Source organism: Alnus glutinosa, chromosome 1 (genome assembly GCF_958979055.1).
Source record: "Alnus glutinosa chromosome 1, dhAlnGlut1.1, whole genome shotgun sequence".
NCBI classification, from domain to species: Eukaryota; Viridiplantae; Streptophyta; class Magnoliopsida; order Fagales; family Betulaceae; genus Alnus; species Alnus glutinosa.
This window is the reverse complement of record NC_084886.1, coordinates 17,174,517-17,194,252: the sequence shown is the minus strand read 5'-3', so window position 1 is coordinate 17,194,252 and position 19,736 is coordinate 17,174,517. Positions and strand designations below refer to the sequence as shown.

Below are 19,736 nucleotides of genomic sequence, written 5' to 3'. Positions count from 1 at the left end.
GGAATTCCGACGATCCAAATCAACCTTGCCACTGTAACTACCTCCACAATTGCCTCATCTTCTAATTTGGAAAAAAGCTGAAAAAGGAAATCAAAACCATCACTGACCTGCATAGATAACTTTTGAACTCTCCTGCTACATTCCTGCCAGACCCCCTTGGAAGATTGACACTCCCAAATAATGCGACTAGCTGATTCCGTATTGCTCAAGTAAAAAGGACAGTAGGGATCTTGACCTATATGCTTCTGGACCAAGAGTTCCTTTGTAGGGAGCAAATTGTTCCCCAACTTCCAAACAAAGTTCTTCACCACTGCAGGGACTTCCAACTTCCAGATCCTCTTCCAAAAAACTTTCAGCTCATTGGCATTCGAACTCTCCCCCCTTTCTTGGGATCGGTTAGTCACTTCCATATGGTATGCACTTTTAACCGAAAAACATCCATGTTTAGTTCCTGACCAAATTAACCGGTCCGGTTGAGAAAGAGAACGAAGAGGTAGGCTACAAATTATATCGGCTTCATATTTCACGAAACTGGATTGGATTAGAGGATAATCTCATGTACCAGTGGAGTGATCTATCAAAGCAGACACTTTGATCCCCTATGCAGTTGGCCAACCGAAGAATGCACCTGGTTAGAGGGTGGGTTTGGAAAGCCACCTATCCCCCCAAATAGCTATCTGTTCTCCATTTCCAACCCTCCAAACCAATCCTCTCTCCAATAGGTCCTTCGCCTTCATAATGCTCCTCCACACATAAGATGGGTTTCTCCCAAGAGAGGCAGACAGAAAGGAGCCATTAGGAATATATTTTTCCTTCAGGACCGTTGCCACCAAGGACTGTGGATTTTGCATGACTCTCCATCCTTTATAACCAAAATCCATTATTTCTTCGTAAGGAATAAAAAACTTTTATAGTAATTCATATAAGTATAACCAAGCTCAAAATTCTATTTATCCCAACATCCCCATTGTCCACCACAATTGCCTAATTCTTATCCAATGAGTCATCAAACCACAATTTTTAGTTCTGATAGTTATGAAGGGATGAAAAAAAAGCCTAACTTAGATTTTAGTTCTGAAATGACAATAATGAAAATTGAGCTTTCCTATTTGAAGACTAAACTTTCCCACATGTTTGTGCTTGAGGATAATGTTTTCATATGCTGTTTATTTGTAATTTCGATCGAGTTGAATTTAGAATCAAATTGGGATATAAAAATCCGAAAACATTTAATTTTATGCTTCCATTCCTTGCACCTGTTACGGGTCCAAGATTAAAAGCTAATACAAGTTTGGATTGAGTATGTTGGTAATTATTTTTTGTTACTTTATGTTGTTGGGTTTATTGGTTAGAAGTTTGGTTTTCTGGGTTTTTTTTTTTTTTAAATGAACTTCAGGATCCAATTGTAATTGTCAAAAGTAAGAGGATGAGAAAAAGACCAACACATATCTTCGTTATGTTGTATTCGGGTAGAAGTCTTAAATAAACAGACAAATGTGTTTTTTTAATAACCATTCTAATTCTCGAATGAGACACATGAACAAAACCGATAGTAACCATTCTTCATAAACAAAACCGAGAAAAACAACTTTCAAAACTGACTTAAAAAAAAAAAAGGGAAAGCTAAAATGCAATAGAATCCCTCATTCAAGCTCCAACTGGTTCAGCAGGCACCTCGGCCATTGTCTCGTCAGCAGGCCTCTCCACCTTGACACCAACATCATCAGAGTAGTCACCATGAACCTACATACACAGACCACAACAGGTCCAAAAACATGGAGAGATAATGAATGCAGGATACAGAAACTTGATGGAGCTCAAAAACTTCAGAAGAAGATATAAAACCACAAGTACAGGGATTCTAAGTAGCTTCATGAAGGCAACTTCTTAATTCAAAATGTGCTGAGTTAACTAAATCCGACCATCCTCACAACTTCAGAACCTAAATTTAAGATGCTCTGTCTTCACAGGGTGAAAACTTTTATGAACGATTTGATAACCTTCATTGCATAGTGTTTTTAATTTGCAAAAGCTTGAAATTGCAAACGACAAAAATTCGAAAGCCCCAGAGTGTAACTTATTAACTGGTTTGATGTTGTACACATACTAAACATTTTGGAGGAAAGGGAGGGAGAGTCTTACCTCCATCAACTTTCCAAGATCAAATTTTGGAGCTTTCAAGATCTTGACTTTCCGAATAAACACATTTTGTAGAGGATAGATGCCGGTTGTTGCCTTCTCAATCTCTTTGCCAATTGACTCAGGAATAAACTTGCGAACCAACTCCTTCAGATCACACGACGAAGCCTGGTTTATCATTATCTCCCTCATCTTGCGACGGATCTAACAACAGAAGCAACATTATTTGTATTATGCAGGTAAAGATATATCAAAATATGGCATTCAGATGATGAGACAATCATCAAAATACTTTGCAGTTCAACCAAATGGAGAGTTCAAAACCAATTTTAATGTAAAGCAAATGGACATTGAGCAACATATTACTTGGGATATAAGCCAAGGATGAGATTCATTTGGCTCAATTACTAATTTTTTTATATTCTCTGTTATTACATTAATCAAGAAGTATAACATCGGAACAAACCATTTAATCCAAAATACATTGCTCTTGATTCTGTCAGTAAAGACAGAAAAATCAGAAATTACAAGAAACAAACACAATCAAATCTCTACAGAACAAAACAGTGGAAGTGATACTAAACCAAGCAGCTGAAAATAATGTCATAAATATTTAGTTCGCCAAAACATGATACTATAATATCACCTGTCTAATTTGGCTGGACTGGGCATAACTGGTCCTCTTGACCTGGTTTTGACGCCTCTTAGTGAATCCAATGCAGAACATCCGCAAACTGTAATTGTCAGTAGTCTTCACATCCACATGAGCTTCAATCATGGTCTGCCATTTCCTTACCAAAGACCTCAACTTGTCTGTCGTAAAATCCATTCCCTGAAATTTTTGAGAAAATATGAAAAAAGCAGGTGTGATTGATTTTCATTAGAAACATCAAACAAACAATGTTGGCAGCAGATGCAACAATATAATGCAATCATACCCAGAAATTTGTCAGAACATTCCTCCCTTGAACATCTTCAGCTCTCAATCTGATCTTTCTGTAAGCGTGATCCTCATCTTCCTGAAGGTCAGCCATTGATATCTCAAAGACTCTATGTTTGAGTCCTTCTGAAGCAATCTGTTAGAGAAACAACAGAGGTCATATATTTCAACGCATACACAAGTAAACATCCACTCACCATCAACAAGCATAATAAAAAAGACAACAGAATCGCTGCAAAATCACATTAGGGAGCAGCATCACATTGATTTATTGACATCGTTCCATAACTTCACAAAGTATCAAAAGCAAAAGTGGTCACAGAATCGAAGACATAGGGCACAGATGTAATGGGCAAAATTAAATTATTAAAGTGCAAGAAACAATAGAAGGTAATAAAAACTGACACTGGAAAGGAAAACAGCAAGTGTTCTTGGCACTGCAAATTGGTACTTCCATATTCGAAGAATCTCATAGTTTTATAATGAAAAGGCAAATAGGATTACAAACAATGAAACATTATACAAGTTGTGAACATCTCAAGAAAAAATTCAAGATGCACTCTACTAAAACATTACCGATGCAAGGGCTCACATGCGAAATGCAATTGTCACAAAACTACAAAATTTAAAAATAATGATTTTTTTGTTAGAACTAAATTTAAAAATATGATTAACCTTGGTTGATAAGAAAAAAGTACAAAGGTCTTCGAAAGCAACTCAAAAAGTTCACCCTTCGGAACAGAGAAATCAAGAACCTCCACCAAGCAATTGAATGAAACTGACAACCGGACAGCACAGAAAATAGGAAACAGGGTTTTCTTCGATACATTCCAGAGCCTTTAATCGCACACAAAACTGTGTCTTACGTAAAAATCTAGCACAAAGACCACACTTGCAGAGATCTAATCAATCAATCTGGGCCATTTTAACAATTAAAGGTTCAAGTAACGATCCCCGTCTAACCCAAATAAGATTCAATCTTCAGCACCAGAAAAAGCTTTAACAAGACACAGCGGAGAAACCCCAGATTCAAATTTCAACTAAATTTCTGACTTTTTCTCGGCAACCAAACAACTTACAAAACCCATAAAATGAAAACAAACAAACAAACAAATGGATAAAAAAAAAAAAAAAAAAAAAAAACTCACCTTGGTACCCTGAGTGCGTGTAACAAGGGTTTTGCCCACGTTTTTCACTTGGAACACTGAAGGGGCCTTGATATCATACCAGTCCTTCTTGGCGAACGGATCAGTCCTGTAGATACACACATACAAATAAATATATACCACGAAAAACGAAAACGAATCAAAAATAAGAAGATAATACTCACGCCTTCTTCTTGCCTCCCTTCTTCCCCTTGGAAATCCTCTTGTTCTTTCTGTTCCATACAAACACACCAATGTATCAGTGTCTCATAAATCCATGTATGCCATTTTACACACAAACACACATATGTACATATAGACCAAGAGAGAGAGTACCCGACGGCCATGGTTGCAGGAGGTGAGAGGAGCTTGGGGAGGTGAGGGAGCGACGACGGCTATGGAGAGCAAACCTTATAAGCAGCACAAAAACCCTAATTTTGTGTTTGGGGTTATATAGGTCTTGGATATGGGATATTGTGCTTTGGGTGGTTGTACTTGGAGGGTGGGAGTGTCATTTTGGTGGGATAAGAGGGTAATTTTGTCACGTTTTGTATATGTGCTGATGCAGGAAGCATTATAAGTAAGCGGCGTCGTTCCCTTATCGCCTCTGCCCTAAAACGCATGGTCTTTTGTGCTGTCTGTTAATACAAACGGATTTGGAGAGAAAGGATGATGGTATTGAGGCCACATAAATTTTAGGTTGAAATTAGGGATAACAATTGTATTTGTGGGTTGGATTTAGGTTGCGTTGAGCTATTGGTATAAGATTATATACGTTAATTTTAATTTAACTCATTTAATTAAACGAGTTAAACTTATCAACATTAACCTACTAATTTCATATTTGGTTGATGTTAAATTTGCGGGTCATATAAAAAATTGTCAATTCTAAATATTGGGTTTAAGCCATGTCGATAAATATGTATAAAAAATTGTCAGTCCTAAATGTTGGGTTTAAGCCATGTTGTTAATTTTGTGTTGAGTTTGTATCGAGTTCGCAGTAAGTATAAAAAATTGTTAGGCTTATGCTCCGTTTGTTTCAACGCAAAATATTTTCCATCATAAAATATTTTCAACGAAATTTAAAAAATGATTTCCCTAAAAATATTTTTCAGCATTTGGCTTGCACGAAAAAATCACCAACGGCAAAAAATAACCGGTGACAAGATTCTGTCACTAGCCGACAGGATTCCAGCCACATTCACCGAATTCCAGCAAACTGGCTAGAATCTGATAAAATACAACCATATTTCGGCCATACTAGCAGGAACCTGGCTTGGCCGGAATCTGGTCATTTTTGCTGGATTTCGGCCAAACTAATCGAAATCCAACGACAATGTCGAACGTCACCGGATTCTGGCGAATTAGTTTCGGATTCCGACATGTTTTGTCGGAATCCGGCAATGGGATACCAAAATTCAAGGACCTTCGGCGGTAGATTCGGGCTACCAACAAACTCTAATGCTTGATGGTGGCGAATTCCCACAAACTTGTCTGCAAGAATGAAGAGTTTAAATCCAAAAAATGTTTTCCAAAAATTAAAGAAGTTTTACAGTTAATACTCCGTTTGTTTCGACGTAAAATAGTTTTCGTCGTAAAATATTTTCGACGAAATCATTTTCAAAAAAAATAATTTTCTCGAAAATATTTTTTTGCGTTTGATTTGCACGAAAAAATTACTAAAGGAGAAAATGCAACTGTCGCTGGAATCTGGCAACGTCCGGCTGCCGTTGCCGGATTCCGGCCAATTTGGCCAGATCTGGCCGACTTCTGACCATGGCCGAATTCTAGCTAGATTCGGCCGGAATCTAGTCTGCCGGCATCGGCGATGGTGGCCGAATGTCGCCGAATTCTGGCGCCGGCAATTTTTCGGTGGCCAAATGTTGCCGGATTTTGGTACCGCTTGGATTCTGACAACCGACCATTGCCGGATTCCGGCAATTGGATATCAAACGTGCATGCAAGGATGGAGAGTTTAATTTCGGAAAATGATTTACGGTTTCGTTTTCCAAAAATTAAAGAAGGTTTTACGGTTAAACCGAAAATAATTTTTGTTGACCATTATTTTCGCCCCTACCAAACCCCGTAAAATGTCAAAATCATTTTTCAGAAATCATTTTACGCCGAAACAAACGGAGTATAAATGGAAAATGATTTCCGTTGACCATTATTTTCGGCTACACCAAACTTCAAAAAATATTTTACGCCTAAACAAACATAACATTAGTTGAAACTTGTTGGGAAAATCCCACCAAGAGTCCAAGACCATCCCATTCCGGAATTATGGGCTTAAAGGATCTACAACATAGGCAAGGTGGTCATTTGCATTTCAAAAAAAAAAAAAAAGGAGTTGGTGTTACCAAGACTAATTAATTAGCAAGACTTTTCCTTAATTAAGTATGATTGAAGGTAGGAAATACACTTAATTAATAAAAGATTATGCTACAAGAAAAATTATAAGGTTTTATTGCCTATTAATTATTCTATATGCCATATGATATGAATCAAACATTAAATTATAAAATCAATCATTTTTCATGATCTCTTTTAGGAGTAATTCTAAATGCCCATTTTGTATCCATAAAAAAATGAGATGACTTTTAAAATCACAATTTGATCAAAATTTAATAGTGATTAATCACACGCTCAATGTTAATTTTAAAAGTTACTTCATTTTTGAATGGACACAAGTTTGGACTTTTAGCGTTATTATTCTTTTAAAACCTTCTAAAACTCTTATTAAACTTATACCAAATATGAGGGTGGTACAATACTGGTGTTGGAGGAAGAAAACATCAATAAATAGAATGGTAGTTTGGAATTCTACATATACAATATGAATCAGATGATCACATAGAGCAAACAACCAAGGGGGAGAAGTTCTTTTGTTGACCTTTAATTTCTTCTACTAATCTCGTCAAAATATTGTCGATCTGTTAACATAACTCCTATCCAAGAGCTACATACATACACACTGACCGTCGGAACATGTTGGTTGCATCGAAGGATTCACTAATAAAGAACAAAAGAAAGTTCTCCATCTTCTTCACCCTGGCCAACGTTTAAGATGTTTCTAATGTCGTTTTAAGGTATCACCATTAGACAACAGATGAGCAATTACCATTTTAATGATGCCTTTTATCAATTCTACCTTCATAATCATGACCACAAAAAACTACAATAAAATAAAAGAATACTATTTTAGAATACAGTTTACTGTGTCTAGTTGTAGTGTTCTACTCTCAAAATAAAATAAAAGATTTGACAACATGAAATTTCCAACTAAATGTCCAAAACATTCTCCCAGATTTTCTTCATTATCGGTAACAACGCTCTATTTTGACATACATATATGGTAGTCTTGCGCATCCAGAGTGGTCTTCAATATCATCTCCGATCGGGAAGAAAGATGAGCATAACTGACTGAAGAAGCTTCAGGTGACGCGAATTAGAAGCACAACCATGATGAATATACATGTCATTACAAAGATTAATTTTCACGGGGAACTGGGTAAATATTGCCAACAGAGAATTGCAGGACAAAGAAATGGTTTTATAACAATGAATCCAAAATTTATGTCCATGTACCAGAAAGCTGGAGCTACCTATTTATTCACCTTCTCTAATAAATTCCTAATAAATTATTATTCAAAAAAAAAAAAAAACGGTGTTATAAGCAAACAATGATAATGAGTGTGGACACCTCAACCCCCAAAGCTTCTTAACTCTCTGTGTCCCAAATTGGATACCATAAAATAAGGATACTTACTTTTTCAATGTTTTGCAGGGACTGGCTTATCATCAGACTACGCTCCCTAAGTTGCTGTGCCAGCCCAACCATGTCATCAGTCAAGCCATCTTGAAGGTTTCTGTGGCTGGAGAGAAAAATTAAAAAAGATATAAAACAGAAAAATATGTGGAAGAATAGATATTGTTGACATCAAAGATTTTTCAGCTCTACTCCAAAGCATTTCCCAAATTTCCTCAAGCAATAGTAGTAAATACCACTTCATTCTCCAAAGTAGAACAAACTTGATGAATTATTTATTTCCCATTTTCCCTTCCAGATCAAACGTTTCATTCTCCAAAAAAATAATATATTTTTATGATAAATCTCTGAATAAAGATAATTTCTTGATTCACATTCAAATATGAGCATTTCTCCAGTTTTTCAAATTCAATTCAGACATCCATCGAACATTAATTTTCTTCCATATAACCAGCAAAGCAGAAAATTAAAATTAAGCCAGCCATGCAGTGGCTATCAAGGGTTGTTCTCTAAAGAGGAGAGTTAATTTCCCAAGCAGGATGAGAGTTAATTTCCCCGAGAAACACACGCTTACTGATGGATGGCTCAACCAGTGAACAGAGTTCCTAGGATAGCAAAATGACAGAGCATGAAGGGGATATTTTACCCTCCAGATTCACAGCAGGTAACTTTGCACTAGGATAGAACTTGAAAGGGCAAAAAGTTTTAATTCTATTATCAATATTTGAAGTACGACACAAATAATTGAATTCAAGCTCATTGCCACTTTGGTTTAACCCTCAAATAGGTTGAAGGCCAATACCAATCCTTGCAGTTGTAAAGTTATCCAGTTTGGCACACAATTCCCTAGAGTTACAAAAATCTCTAAGGGAAGTGAGCACTAAAACCACTAGCATAAGGTTTTTGAGTTGACAACAATTTTCAAACCCCAACCAAATCACCCAATAATGTCCGCAGTTCATCTTGTGCAGAAAGAAGCTTTTTTAAAACAAAAAAATGAACATATTTGAAGCAAGGTAGCCAAGGCAGAAGGTGCCTCAAATAGGATTAAACGTATATTAATATATACAATAAACAATATTCACAAACTTATCATCATTATCATCAACAAAAACTAAATTTTTTCACTCTCTTAGCCTTTTTATTGCAAATAATAAAGTTTAGAACAGAGCATAAGCACATCTTGAACAAAATGAATAAAATAATGTAAGCAGATTAGCCTCTAAAAAAATAAAATTAAAAATTAAAGGAAAAATTAACTTGAGAGGACTGTCTAAAAGGGCCAGATGAATGTACAGTACAACAGTGTCTTTCTTAAAGCTTATATTTTGACCTAGGTCTAAAGTCTTCATTTTGCAAGCACTACATGCATATAGTGTTTTTTGGAAAGTCCAATATAATTTAATGAGAAAATCTAGTATGACTACAAAACTTCCCCAACCCCTCCTAATATTCTTCCATAAACTCACCACTTTCCCTATGAACTTCCATATTTAGAGTCTACCACCACTCTCTACAAAGCCCCTCTTTCAAATTCATAGCGCCAAAGCTATTTACCTAAGAGAGCATGATTGAACCTCAACAAGTTCCTAACCCCAAACCCTCCCTCAAAGATTGGCATGCAAACCTTGGATTATCTCACCGGGTGATATTTGAACTCTTCACCTAGCCTACCGGATAAGAAATCATGTTAGAACTTCTCAATACGGATTGCAACACTCGTAGAGAGGGGAAAAATGACATGAAGTATGTAGGTAGGTTGGATGAGGTGCTCTTGATAAGGGAAATCCTACCACCCATAAACAAATACAACATTTTCCAACTAGCCAACCGACATTCTATCTTTTCAATAACACGTCCATCCCATATATGCTTGGCCTTATAGGATGCCCCCAAATGAAGACCAAGATATTTCAACAGCAATGACACAATCCCACGACCCAGAATTCCAGTCAACCTAGCCACATTATTAGCATTTCCCATGAGAACCAATTCCGACTTGGCTAAGTTCTAGGTTCTCCTTCCTTTAATTCCTCTCCAGACCTCCCCCCACCTGTCCCTCCCGCACAAACTACCCCTGATAATCCCAGCCCTCCCTACCCACCTTGTTACTCCCAACAATCGTCCCGTCACTCGCTCCCAAACCGGCTCCTCCAAACCACGCTCTTTCCCCGACTTCACCACCTTCCTTGCCAACAAGTATCCCATCCTTACCTACAACAATGTCCTCCTTCCCCCTGAACCCTCCACATACCACCAGGCACCATCCACACCAAAATGGATTGCAGCCATGACAACAGAATTCGAAGCTCTCCTCTCCAACCAAACCTGGTCCCTTTGCCCTCGCCCTCGCCCTCCCAACCACAATGTCGTTCGCAACAAATGGGTCTTCAAAATTAAACAAAACCCCGATGGAAGTATTGAGCGATACAAAGCTCGTTTAGTAGCCAAAGGCTTTGACCAACTTTGTGGGATTGATTATCATGACACTTTCAACCCTGTTATTAAACCGGTTACAATCTGGTTACTTTTAACATTGGATGTCCAAGTTGACTGGACCATCAAGCAATTGGACGTCTCCAATGCTTTTCTTCACGGTTTCCTTGATGAAGATGTCTACATGGAACAACCCCAAGGGTTTGTGGATCCTAACTTTCCTAACCATGTGTGTAAATTGCACAAAGCTCTTTATGGTTTGAAATAGGCTCCTCAGGCCTGGTTCACACGTCTCTCTCACTCTTTACTTGAACTTGGTTTTTCTAGCTCTCAAGTTGATCCTTCATTATTTGTTTATCATACTAACGGCTCTCACGTCTTTATTTTAGTCTACGTCAATGATATAATTGTCATAGGTAACAATGCAGCCACCATGCAGTCCCTCATTGTCAAACTTCAGGGTGACTTCGCCATGAAGGATCTTGGCCCTCTCTCCTACTTCCTTGGCATTCAAACAATTTGGTACTCCACTAGCCTCCATCTCCGGCAATCAATATACATACAAGACCTCCTCCTCCATGTTGGAATGGCGGACTCCAAGCCCTACCGCACACCTTGCATTTCTGGTTCCAAAATGTCCAAGTTTGCCGGTGAAGTTCTCCCCAATCCCACAAAATATCGCCACATCGTCAGTGCTCTCCAATACGTCACACTCATTCGTCCGGGCATCGCCTACTCCGTCAATCAGCTTTACCAGTACATGTACACCCCTACTTTAGTTCATTGGACAACAGCCAAATGGGTTCTTTAGTACTTGAAAGGAATCGCCAACTCAAGCCTCCTCTACACAAAAGGCTCCTTCACCCTCACAGGATTCTGCGACTTAGATTGGGCTGGCAATCCTAACGATCGCCGCTCCACCACGGGGTACAGTACCTTCTTCAGTCCTAACCTCATCTCCTAGTCCGCCAAGAAACAGCATGTCATCTCCAGGTTCAGCACCGAAGCAGAATACCGCGCCATGTCCCTCGCCACTGCCAACCTCTACTGGCTCCGCATGCTCTTCCGGGAATTACAGCTTTCACTACCTTCTCTACCCACAATTTGGTGTGATAATTCTGGTGCTCTAGCCCTAACAACAAATCTCGTATCCCATGCTCGCACTAAGCACATCGAAGTCGACGTTCATTTCATTCAAGAAAAAGTTCTCAACAAAGATATCAAGCTCCGCTACCTTTCCACACTTGATCAAGTTGCTGACCTCTTCACCAAAGGCCTCACCGCCGATCGCTTCTGCTACTTGTGTGAAAAACTTCCAGTCGTCCCTCCCATCAGTTTGTGGGGGATGTTAAGGATAAGATAGTAAACTCACCCAACACACCCGGATCCTACTCAGCAAATCAAGCTATTACTCCAGCAGTGCTCTCACCGAATGACAGCAAGCAGCATCCAGAAATTACAGCCGTGATTCAAGGAATCTCTCCTCAATAGAATACTCGCACATCACCTACAACTAGCATACCTTACATACCTCTAGTTCCTCTCATTAACTTCATTCCTCATATACACCCCAACGGCTATATTACCTTATAGGACAGAATCCTACTTACCATATCTAACCTATGTAATTATAGAATACTAAGATACACAGCCTCTGTAAAAACAATATATATACAATTCTAATACAATACCTTAGCATCAAGTGCTAAAGGCATTTTACCCTATTTCTCATTTTAGTTTACAAAAGACCATTACTTGAAAAGTCTAAAATAGGTTCTAAAAAGAGGCACGAAAGAAGCTCAAACACTAAAAGAGTCCAAAGGGCCCATTACTTGAAAAGCAGTTAACCATTAATAACATGCATTTAACAATTGCATAACTGCCGGTTGCGGTTAACTACGAGCCGACTTAGCAGTTGCTGTTACTTAAAAATGATAATCGGCCACCTAAAGCGGTTGCGGTTATGAAACGCTTGTACACCCCGCCGTTATAGTGAGGAGACAATTACTACACCAAATCAAGATGAAAAACCTTACCAAGACAATATGTAGGATAACTCGCTCCTCACGTACTTCAACTCTAACTCCTCAGTTGGTCGTTCTTTAGAGAATAAACTCCTTATCGATCACCACCAATAGTGTTTAGTTGGAACTTTGATTGTGTAGTCGCAACATGATGGCTTGAATCCCAATCCAAAAATCTTCAGACAAACAAGTTCTTGGAACAATACTCAAGAACCTTGTGTTGTATTTCTTGTTACTAGTCTCTCAATACTCTTTATGGAAGCTCTGAAAATCGTGTATGAGAGATGCATAAAAGACTGAGACAATGGAGCCATCTTTCTCATTTTGAAGTTTCAAAGGCCTTGACAATCTGAACTTCACATTCTGAAGCAGCAAACAAGAGAAACAACAACCTGTATACATGCTAAAAAAGATTTTGTTAAGTTTTTTTGTTTTTACTCCCTTGCATTATTTACTTTAGTTCTCTTACCTTGGTAAACATGTCAAGAGAGGTTTGATAATAACACAAGATTGAAGATCCTTAATGATGAGACACAACTTAATGTGAATACTAAGGGACGATAATCCTAAGTGTACGACACAAAGTGTAACCTCTCAATCATAAGTCAATGCAACTAAGTGTAGAAAATGAGCATGCAAATCACCAACCTTAAAAGCATCTAAACCTGAGTTTAAATGAGAAAATATAGATGAGACTAATGCAATCTAAGTCTAAGTGCAGCACATCCTAATAACATGGGGAATCAATTGAAACTTTATGTCTTTTTAATACTCTTACACTGTCACCATCAAGCTAAATCATAAATATTCAAATATCCCAAAATTTACCACCTATGTTTTCATACCTCAAGTGTACATATCAATTTGGGATTCCAACGCTTCAATAATCGTAATCCTATAATTCCTCACAATCTTGCAATTTAAATCGTATAAAAAAAATCTAGGTGTCACCATGTATCCATGTCTAAATTTTCTCTTTTGTCAATAGAGCTCTTTACTCGTTCTTATCATGTCATAAAATATTTTTTTCTCAATTTTGGAAGGCTCCCAAACACCAATAACAAGTTCCTTACAAAATTTCTAAGGTGTTAATCAAATCATTCGACTATAGTATACCTCAATTCATACTTACAAAGCCTTTTGTGTACTCTAATATTGACAGTTTACAAATCACATCTTTTGACCTTTGATAAAGAATTGATCAAATCTCTAGCGTTTGGTTATCCTTAGTGATATTAAACACTTAAGCTGAAATTTCCATTGTTGTCCAATAGTAATATTTCTTACTAATTACCTCAAACAGTAACATTGTTCATACCTAAACAACTTCAACCTCGAAATAAATTAATGTAGCAAAAGTTCCTTAGGTCTTCTTTTGCTAAACACTTGAATGGCCAAAACTACCATTAAATGTAATTTCCATACAGTAAAAATTTCTATCTATTAACTTTATAATCAATAATTAAATTCTAAAAATCACATATTGCTTATCATCACTTAACAAAATTTCTATCTTAAAAATTTTATCACCTAATTGGCTGAAACTCAAGTGTTCATAAGGGATATTGATATTCTATCAGAATTTACACACTTCAATACTCATACTAGCTACAAAACATCCATCCATTTCTATGGTCATTAATTGATACTTTTTTGATAAACAAATTAAGTACTTTAATCAAATCCTAGCACCCTACTTTTTAAACATTTTTAGCAACCAACATTAACTATTCTGTCTATCTAGCAAAACAGCTCATGCATTAAATCTTTAAATCCATATAGTTCTAACTTAACTTTTATAATTACTAGCGGGGTATCACACCCAACCTAATATTAATGCAACTAAGTGTAGAAGATGACCTATACCTAAACACACAATGAACAAAACCAATGCAATTCACTAACCTTAAACATCTAAAGCTAACTTTAAGACTAATGCAATCCAAGACTAAGTGAAGCACATCCTAAAAACACAAGTAATCAATTGACACTCATGCAATGCTAAGTGAAGAATGATACAAATCATGAACATGATGATCCTAAACGAATCCAAATGTATGAGACAATACTAAGGAATGCAATTGAAAGTGATGAAAGAAAAATGATTAACTTTATTTTCAAAGCAAATACTCAAGTTGATCATGTGAAAATTTTAAGGAAAAAGATGCAAGGCACATGAAATACCAAAACTCAAAATACGCATAAAAAACTTGAGCAAAATGTAAAATTCACAAACGTTGTGAACTCTGAAGATGAAAAATTTAAAATAATATTTTTAATTTTAATTTTTAATATATATATATATATATATTTTTTTTTTTAAAAAAAAAACTGAAATGACAAATAATACGCAGACAATTAAACGTAAAAAACAAGCAAACAAGCAAAATGAGAAATACCAAATTAAAAACAAGCAAACACGCGACTTAAAATGATAAAAACTAAAAAAAAAAAAGAAAAAAGAAAGAGCAAACATGCGAATTAAAATGATAAAAAGTAAATTAAAAACAAGCAAAAACACATGCAAAATGATAAAAAGAAAATGATATGACAGATTGCACCAGAGAATTACCGCGTTACAAAATAGACGTTTTTCCTACAACAAAAATGCAACATTAATTAATGAATTACGTAAACATCATAAGGAAAATGTTTGGGGGCGATTTTTTGGCTTTTCTTGAAAAAGAAACAAGATAATCAAAGAAAGAAAAAAAGAATAAAATTAGAGCAAACATGCGAATTAAAATGATACAAAAAATAAATAAAAAGGAAGCAAAAACACATGCAAAATGATTAAAAAAAATGTTAATAAAGACTCCACGGAGATCATAAAGAAAATACTCTCAAAGAAAAACCTGAACCATGTAAAAGAATTGTTGAAAATAGAACTAAACAGATAAATTAAATTAAATCAAGCTCGTAAAAAATATTAATTAAATTTTGTATCAACTTTTTGAGAGAACCGTCGAGTTACTATGCATTAAAAAAAAAAAAAAAACATACAAACAAACAGGTACAGGAACTTTTGGAAGAAAACGATGGAGTAAAAAGCAAAAAGGAATGCAAAACGAAAAGTACCACCATACAACACTCAAGAGCCTTGTGTTGTATTTCTTGTTACTGGTCTCTCAATATTTTCTATGGAGGTTCTGAAAATCGCGTCTGAGAGATGTATAAAAGACTAAGACAATGGTGCAGTCTTTCTCATTTTGAAGTTTCAAAGGCCTTGACAATCTGAACTTCACATTCTGAGGTAGCAAACAAGAGAAACAACCTGTATACAAAATAAAAAAGATTTTGTTAAGTTTTTTTTTTACTCCCTTGCATTATTTACTTTGGTTCTCTTACCTTGGTAAACATGTCAAGGGAGGTTTGATAATAACACAAGATTGATTTAAGATCCTTAATGGTAATCTGAACTTCACATTTTGAAGCAGCAAACAAGAGAAACAACAACCTGTATACATACTGAAAAGGATTTTGGCAAGTTTTTTTTTTTACTCCCTTACATTACTTACTTCAGTTCCTAAGTGTACGACACAAAGTGTAACCTCTCAACCATAAGTCAATGCAACTAAGTGTAGAAAATGAGCATGCAAATCACCAACCTTAAAAGCATCTAAACCTGAGTTTAAATGAGGAAATATAGATGAGACTAATGCAATCTAAGTCTAAGTGCAACACATCCTAATAACATGGGGAACCAAATTGAAACTTTTTGTCCCTTTAATATTCTTGCTTTGTCACCATCGAATTAAATCATAAAATTTCAAATATTCCAAAATTTACCATCCTCAAAAGTTACTGCCTATGTTTTCATACCTGAAGTGTACATATCAATTTGGGATTCCAACACTTCAATAATCGCAATCCTATAATTCCTCACAATCTTGCAATTTAGATTATATTAATAAAAAAAACTCTAAGCGTCACCATGTATCCATGCTTAAATTTTCTCTTTTGTCAATGGAGCTCTTTACTCGTTCCTATCATGTCATAAAATATTTTTTTCCTCAATTTTAAAAGGCTTCCCAAACACCAATAAGAAGTTCCCTACCAAATTTCTAAGGTGTTAATCAAATCATTCAACTATAGTATACCTCAATTCAAACCTACAAAGCCTTCTCTGTACTTTAATAATGACAGTTTACAAATCACAATTTATCTTTGAATCAATATTTTGACCTTTGATAAAGAATTGATCAAATCTCTAGTGTTTGGCCACACTTAGTTCCATTAAACACTCAAGCTGAAATTTCCATTGTTGTCCAATAGTAATATTTCTTACTAATTACCTCAAACCGTAACATTGTTCATACCTATACAACTTCAACCTCAAAATAAATTAATATAAAAAAAGTTCCTTTGGTCTCTTTTGCTAAATACTTCAATGGCCAAAACTACCACTCAATATAATTTCCATACAGTAAAAATTTTCATCTATTAACTTTATAATCAATCATATATTGCTTATCATCACTTAACAAAAATTTTATCTGAAAATTTTATCACCTAATTGGCCAAAACTCAAGTGTTAATAAGAGATTTTGATATTCTATCAGAATTTACATACTTCAATACTCATACTAGCTACAAAAAATTTAGCAATTTCTATGGTCATTTATTGATACTTTTTTTATAATCAACTTATTTCATCAAATCTTAGCACCATACTTTTAAACATTTTTAGCAACCAAAATTAACTATTCTTTCCATCTAGCAAAAGAGATCATGCATTAAATCTTTTAATCCATATAGTTCTAACTTAACTCTTATAATTACTAGCTAGGGTATCATTCCCAACCTCATGTTAATGCAACTAAGTGTAGAAGATGACCTATGCCTAAACAAACCATGAACAACACCAATGCAAATCACTAACCTTAAACATCTAAAGCTGACTTTAAATAAGGCAAAATTGATGAGACTAATGCAATTCAAGACTAAGTGAAGCACATCCTAAAAACATGAGGAGCCAATTGACACTCATGCAATGCCAAGTGAAGAAGGATGCAAATCGTGAACGTGATGATCCTAAACGACTCCAAATGTATAGACAATACAAAGGAATGCAATTGATGTAAAGTGATGAAAGAAACATGACTAACTTTTCATTTGAGCTTTTTATCAAACAAGTGTTGTGCATTATGAAGAGTGAAAGATGAAAAATTATGTAAATTATGCAAAACATTCTCAAATACATCAGGGAAATGAATAATATAACACAACCCAATATTTTCAAAGCAAATACTCAAGTTGATCATACGAAAATTTTATGGAAAAAGATGCAATGCGCATGAAATACCAAAACTCAAAATACGCATAAAAAACTTGAGCAAAATGTAAAATTCTCAGACATTGTGAACTCTGGAGATGAAAACTTTAAGGTCAATATGGGTTTGAAGTAAAAAGTTCAAAAAATAATGAAATTTGAGTATTTTTTAAAATTATTACTAATTTGGTGTTTGATCTTGTGAACAAGGGGGTGGTAACGGTCGGATTTAAGAATTGTTACTTAAAAACATGACCTTTTGATCCCGTATGAACACACAATATGGCCGTTCGAACGTGATACCAAAAAATTTGTGAAAAGCAGCGCAAAAAAAAAAATTGAAAATCAAACACTCCTTTCCACAAACTTTAAGGCACTAAAATAATTTCTCCTCTTACATGATATATCAAAATAATTTTTCACACTATGGAATACATCACAAGACATTCGATACATAATGAAATTAAATCATGTGGAAGATCAATTTGTGTTTCAAATGCAATAAGGGTCAGAATTTGGATGGATTTCATATCACACATAGTGCAATCATAGTGTTAACAATTAAACAATGCTTGCTTAATGCGTGTGAGCAATTTCCAACAAGACCTTAAATTTGCGATGGGGTTAAGCATTTCACCACAAGTCCATGATAAATACATTTTAAAGTCCAAAAGTCCAACCAAACTCTAGGACCTAGGAGCACTTCAATGTAAGATCCAATATCCAAGAAAACGGACACAGCAAAAACAAGTTAAAGAAGAAAATGGGCAATTTTTTTTTAAAAAAAACTGACACACTAAACAGCCGGCCAGGCACACCACACACACACCAAAAAAAAAAAAAAAAAAAATTAAGGGCAGAAAAACAGAGTGAACTTTTTCAATGAGAGCCCCAAATCACGCATCACATAGAAACTGAATTTTTTGGAGAAAAATGCAGAAAAAGAATTTTTCCTAATGTCAGCTCCAAATCACGCATGTATTTAAAACTGATAAAGCAGCCAAATAGCAAATAAAAAATATGCAAACATATAACTGAGAGTCAAGTAATTTATGAGCTACAAATTTCACCGCTGATAAGAAATTTAAACAATTTACTCAACTCATGCCATGCGTGTCGTGTGTGAAAGCTTTCTCAATAAGGCAACATGTTCACTGATAAGGTTTAAGACAACTGAATTTTCTAAAAAGAGAAAATTATTGCTTGATTAGTCAAAAGTCAAACCTTATCTTACTAGGGCCTAGCCACCCTCATCTGATACACTGCCCCCTAAGTTACAACACCTTTTCTTTTTCTCTTACTTAGTCCGTTAGTGATCGTCTCTTTCCGCAATGATTTGATCACTGACTCTTTCTATAGGGACAGGTATAAGAATAGTTTAACATCTCAATCAGCAGTGGATTTTTTTTATTTATCCTTATTTTCTGAGAATTTATTTGCTTTTGAATACTTGGTGCTGCAACCTAGAAAGAATGCCAGAATTTATAGGTTCTAGGTTCAACTAGCGAGTTGGTCAATTTAACCATCTAGGCAAAAATTTATCTCTTAATAAAATCTTCAGTGTCAAAAACCAAAGATAAAAGAATTTACCTTAAGGGAGCTTTGGATAGTGCACAGATTCATCGCATGAGAGGAATAAACTATCTAGCTTTTAGATGCAGTAGAGAAACTCAGCACATATTAGACAAAGAAATCTCAATTATATATAAGAATATTTCCTCAATGCACAATGATTGAGATATCAGTTAAAAACACATAAGATATCTGAAAAGCAAAACAAAAGAAGAAGAAAAAAAATTGTACTGCATCTCCATTTTTTATTTTTATTTTTGTTAAAAAAAATAAAACACAAACAAAATAAAAACAACCAAAACACCAAAGACTAGGGGTGGGCGCGGGTCGGATTGGGCCAGATTTACATGTTTTCCACAACCTACCCTATAGTGAACGGGTTAGAAAATCAGGATCCGCAACCCGCATGGTGAATGGTCAATCCACTGGACCTCGGGTA

The 19,736-nt window shown here is 35.6% G+C and overlaps 1 protein-coding gene and 1 long non-coding RNA gene across 3 annotated transcripts; both read right to left on the bottom strand.

Annotated features, from left to right (window-relative positions):
- Positions 1–1,427: 1,427 nt before the first annotated feature.
- On the bottom strand, positions 1,428–4,683 carry LOC133875308 (small ribosomal subunit protein eS1-like). The gene is made up of 7 exons (XM_062313405.1): positions 4,561–4,683; positions 4,410–4,457; positions 4,228–4,333; positions 3,078–3,215; positions 2,786–2,971; positions 2,143–2,343; positions 1,428–1,743 (listed from the first exon to the last, which is right to left on the bottom strand). Exons 1-7 carry the CDS (start codon positions 4,569–4,571, stop codon positions 1,648–1,650), a joined length of 786 nt encoding a protein of 261 aa, XP_062169389.1. The 5' UTR covers positions 4,572–4,683; the 3' UTR covers positions 1,428–1,647.
- Positions 4,684–7,405: 2,722 nt separating this feature from the next.
- Positions 7,406–14,384, bottom strand: LOC133875299 (uncharacterized). 2 transcript variants are annotated; one of them, XR_009901442.1, is made up of 3 exons: positions 12,466–14,384; positions 7,994–8,099; positions 7,406–7,656 (listed from the first exon to the last, which is right to left on the bottom strand). It is a non-coding gene; the product is annotated as an uncharacterized LOC133875299 (long non-coding RNA). The 2 variants fall into 2 exon arrangements; XR_009901441.1 differs by having other exon boundaries at positions 7,406–7,647; positions 12,466–13,798.
- Between the last annotated feature and the right edge of the window lie 5,352 nt (positions 14,385–19,736).